The following is a 3155-nucleotide window of genomic DNA, read 5'->3' on the forward strand; positions in this document are numbered from 1 at the left end:
CAGCGTGGGGTCATGGCCAGGCTGTGGAGATACCACGTCCCCTACTCCATAGCCTGGGCACAGCTCCCCTCTGCGCAAAGCCCCTGCCTGCCTGGCGAGGCTGGAAAACAGATGGTTCCACCCCCTCTGGTCTCTGGAAAGCCTTGGCAGCTCCCAAGGGCACCCGGATTAGTCCCAGCACCCCTCATCGTCCTCTGTAATGGGAGATGCCACCTTTGGACTTGCCATTGGAGATTAGGACACCTCCATGGGACACTCACTCGTGCTCCAGCCTGGATGTTTCAGCACTTCATTGCTTTTCTTGGGGGGAAAAAAAAGCAAGAAAGTGCAGGTGATCTTCCCACCAAATCATACGGATGCAGGCATGGAGGAATCAAGAAAACCTCAGGATATCAGGAGACACGTGCTTTGGCAACAGTAGTTGTTTGACAACGATTTCCAACAGCTTCTGAATCCCAAAGGGCAAGTACCAACGGCTGGCAACTCCAGATAGTCTGTTTGGAGGGGAGGACGTGTAGAGAGCAACCCGACACGGGTACGTCTCCACTGCAAAATTCCTGCATCCCTGAAGGCCGTGTCTCTAGGCACACCCAGTGGCCCAGCCTCGGATAAGGGTATTAGAGCATTTTGGCAGCAGTGAGGACCGTGGGATGGGCTCCAGATGACTCGTAAGGATGAGGAGGACATCCTCGTCCCGGGTGGATCAGGCACCTGGGAAGTGGCCAGAGCCGAGGTGGCAGAGGTCACTGTGCCCTTGCAGGTGACCCCATGAGCGCAGCCTTGCAGGTGACGGCGTTCGGGCTTGGTCTTCTCTCAACCCTCTTCTTGCTCCTTGCCACGTGCACTGACTGCTGGATGGTGAACGCCGATGACAGCTTGGAGGTGAGAGAGCAGCCCCCCTCAAGGTTAGCAGCTGGGAGCAAGGTGGATGCCTTGAGTTCCGTGAAGTTGCACCATGTCTCCACGGACTTGGAAAGGGGACGCGGTGGGACAAACTCACCGCTTCCCGTGTGAGTTAGGGAGAGAGAGCAGTGCTGGAGCAGGAGACAGAGAGCAAGGCATGTGCAGGGAGTGCCCGGCTGTGGTGGCGAGCGCTCCAAGATCTGCCTTGCTGGGCTGGGATATCCCCGGGTAGCTGGGGTGCGTTTGGGTTGCGTTGTCTTTCTCCTGCTTCCAGGTGAGTCACAAGTGCCGGGGCCTTTGGAGAGAGTGTGTCACCAACATGCAGGATGGGGTCAGGACCTGTGACCAGTATGACTCCATCTTGGCTGACCATCCAGGTAAGACGGCATGGCCTGGAGGCATTTTTTAAGTTCACAGCCCAGAGTTTCCCCTTCTCCCTGCTCGAGACGACGATCCCCGTTGCGACGGGCTGACCTTCAGCAGCCAGCAGTGCGAGCCCAGGGCGTTTCTCGGTCCCCTGCCCCATCAGCACGGCCTGAACAGCGACCCACGGTTCAGCCAGACCTGCCGGGGGGTGGCCAAGCAGGAGGGGGCCATGAAGCTGTGCCACCTCACAGCAGCGGCGTTTTGGCACACAGAGCCCAGGTCCGGCTCCCGCCGTCCACGACGCGGCGGGATTTGCAGCCCCGCTGGCGTTGCACACAGGGGTGAAGACCATTCCCGCTGGCCAAGGATCTGCATCCTCAGCTCACGGGCAGTCACACCGTGGTACGGAGACTTCTCCCGGCCTGCGCAGGTCCCGACAGGCCCTGCACGGAAGAACCCTTGTGAAGGGTGGTCACGCGGGACCACACAGATCGGGGCGGTGGAGGAGAGAACAAGAAGTCAGCGTGGACAAAGCGGGGCTGGTCTCAGGGAAAAGCTTAGTAGGGAGAAGCCACACTGCACACAGCTGGCAATGTCACCCTGCCAGTTCCCGTACTTTCACCAGTAGGTCGACATCTGCTGCTCAAAACACCAGCTACACAGCTTGGAGGAAAAACCAGAGTCTGGCAGCAGCATCTTCTGTTCAAGCCTGTGCAAGAAGGTCTTGAACAGGTCACTACGACCTGGGGGCTGATCAGGGCACCCTCAGTGGTTTGGTTGCTCGAACCGCTCGGACGGGTTTATTAAGCCTTATTGCAGGGTCCCTGACGAGCCTGGTGAGCACCCTGTGTACGGCAGGCAGGGCGTTAGCGGTCCCGGTGCAGAGATCTCCCCGGGATGTGCCCAGCGGTGGGCTGGATGGCTCTAGCCAGGGACAGGCAGCAATCTGAAGGGGGGAGACCAGTTCCTCTGACCACTGCTCAGGCCTTTTTCTGGTGTTTTTTTCCCTCCCTGCCCAGTGAAGATTGTGGTGACACGGACCCTGCTGATCACAGCAGACCTCCTGGCCGGCCTGGCATTGGCTACGCTGCTGCTCGGACTCGACTGCATCAAATTCCTCAAGGAAGAGCCTCGTGTCAAGCTGAAGCTGTGCTACGGGGCCGGCGTCACCCTTGGTGTTGGGAGTGCGTGGCTGGGAGAGCTCGGGGACAGACGGACTTCGTGTCCCGCAGGGGGGTAGATGCCGTGAGCTAGGGGTGTCCCCTCAGAGGGGTCTCGGGGAGCATGGGGGGGGGTTTAGGGCTCGCTCTTAACCAGCCTCATTCCTCCTAGGCATCCTGGGTTTTGTGGGCTCCGTATGGTACGCGGTGGACGTCTACTTGGAGAGGGCTATGCTGGTGTCACACAACATATTCCTGGGGGTCCACTATGACTTCGGATGGTCGTGCTGGCTGGGGATGGCTGGCTCAACAGGCTGCTTCGTGTCATCCGTCCTGCTGACCTGCTGCCTCCACCCCCGTGCAGGTCAGTCTGCCCTGGCCCAGCCCAGGCAGGTTTCTGCCCTGCAGGGAGGTACGTGGGTGAGGGGCAGCCGGAGGGGTGCAGCCCAAGCAGGGGGAACCCCTCTGCAGCCCTGCACCTTGGTGGGGGAGGCTGGGGCACGCGAGGCAGGATGGGGCTGAGCGAGGAACCCACAAGGCCACGGAGGGGGTGCAGAAAAGCCCCATCCACATCCACGGGAGCTCCCGGTCAGGGCGTGCTGCCCCCTACCCAAGGCAGTGGCTGTGCTGGAGCTCATCACCGTGAGCAAAGCCTGAGCCCGCAGCCCCAGGGACGGGCCGGTGAAAATCTGGCTGTTGCCACACCAGGGATGCGGCGCACGAGGC

General features: G+C 60.5%; 1 protein-coding gene across 1 annotated transcript in view; it reads left to right on the forward strand.

Annotated features, from left to right (window-relative positions):
* The first annotated feature begins 768 nt into the window (after positions 1–768).
* Positions 769–3155, forward strand: part of LOC104515548 (claudin-16-like) — a 3649-nt gene continuing 1262 nt past the window's right edge. Inside the window, exons 1-4 of the mRNA XM_010159567.1 lie at positions 769–882; positions 1178–1280; positions 2289–2453; positions 2602–2793. Coding sequence (XP_010157869.1) covers positions 769–882; positions 1178–1280; positions 2289–2453; positions 2602–2793 — 574 coding nt within the window. The remainder of the gene's footprint in view (positions 883–1177; positions 1281–2288; positions 2454–2601; positions 2794–3155) is intronic.

The sequence above is a fragment of the Eurypyga helias genome, unplaced genomic scaffold (assembly GCF_000690775.1).
Source record: "Eurypyga helias isolate BGI_N326 unplaced genomic scaffold, ASM69077v1 scaffold48040, whole genome shotgun sequence".
In the NCBI taxonomy this organism is placed as follows: domain Eukaryota; kingdom Metazoa; phylum Chordata; class Aves; order Eurypygiformes; family Eurypygidae; genus Eurypyga; species Eurypyga helias.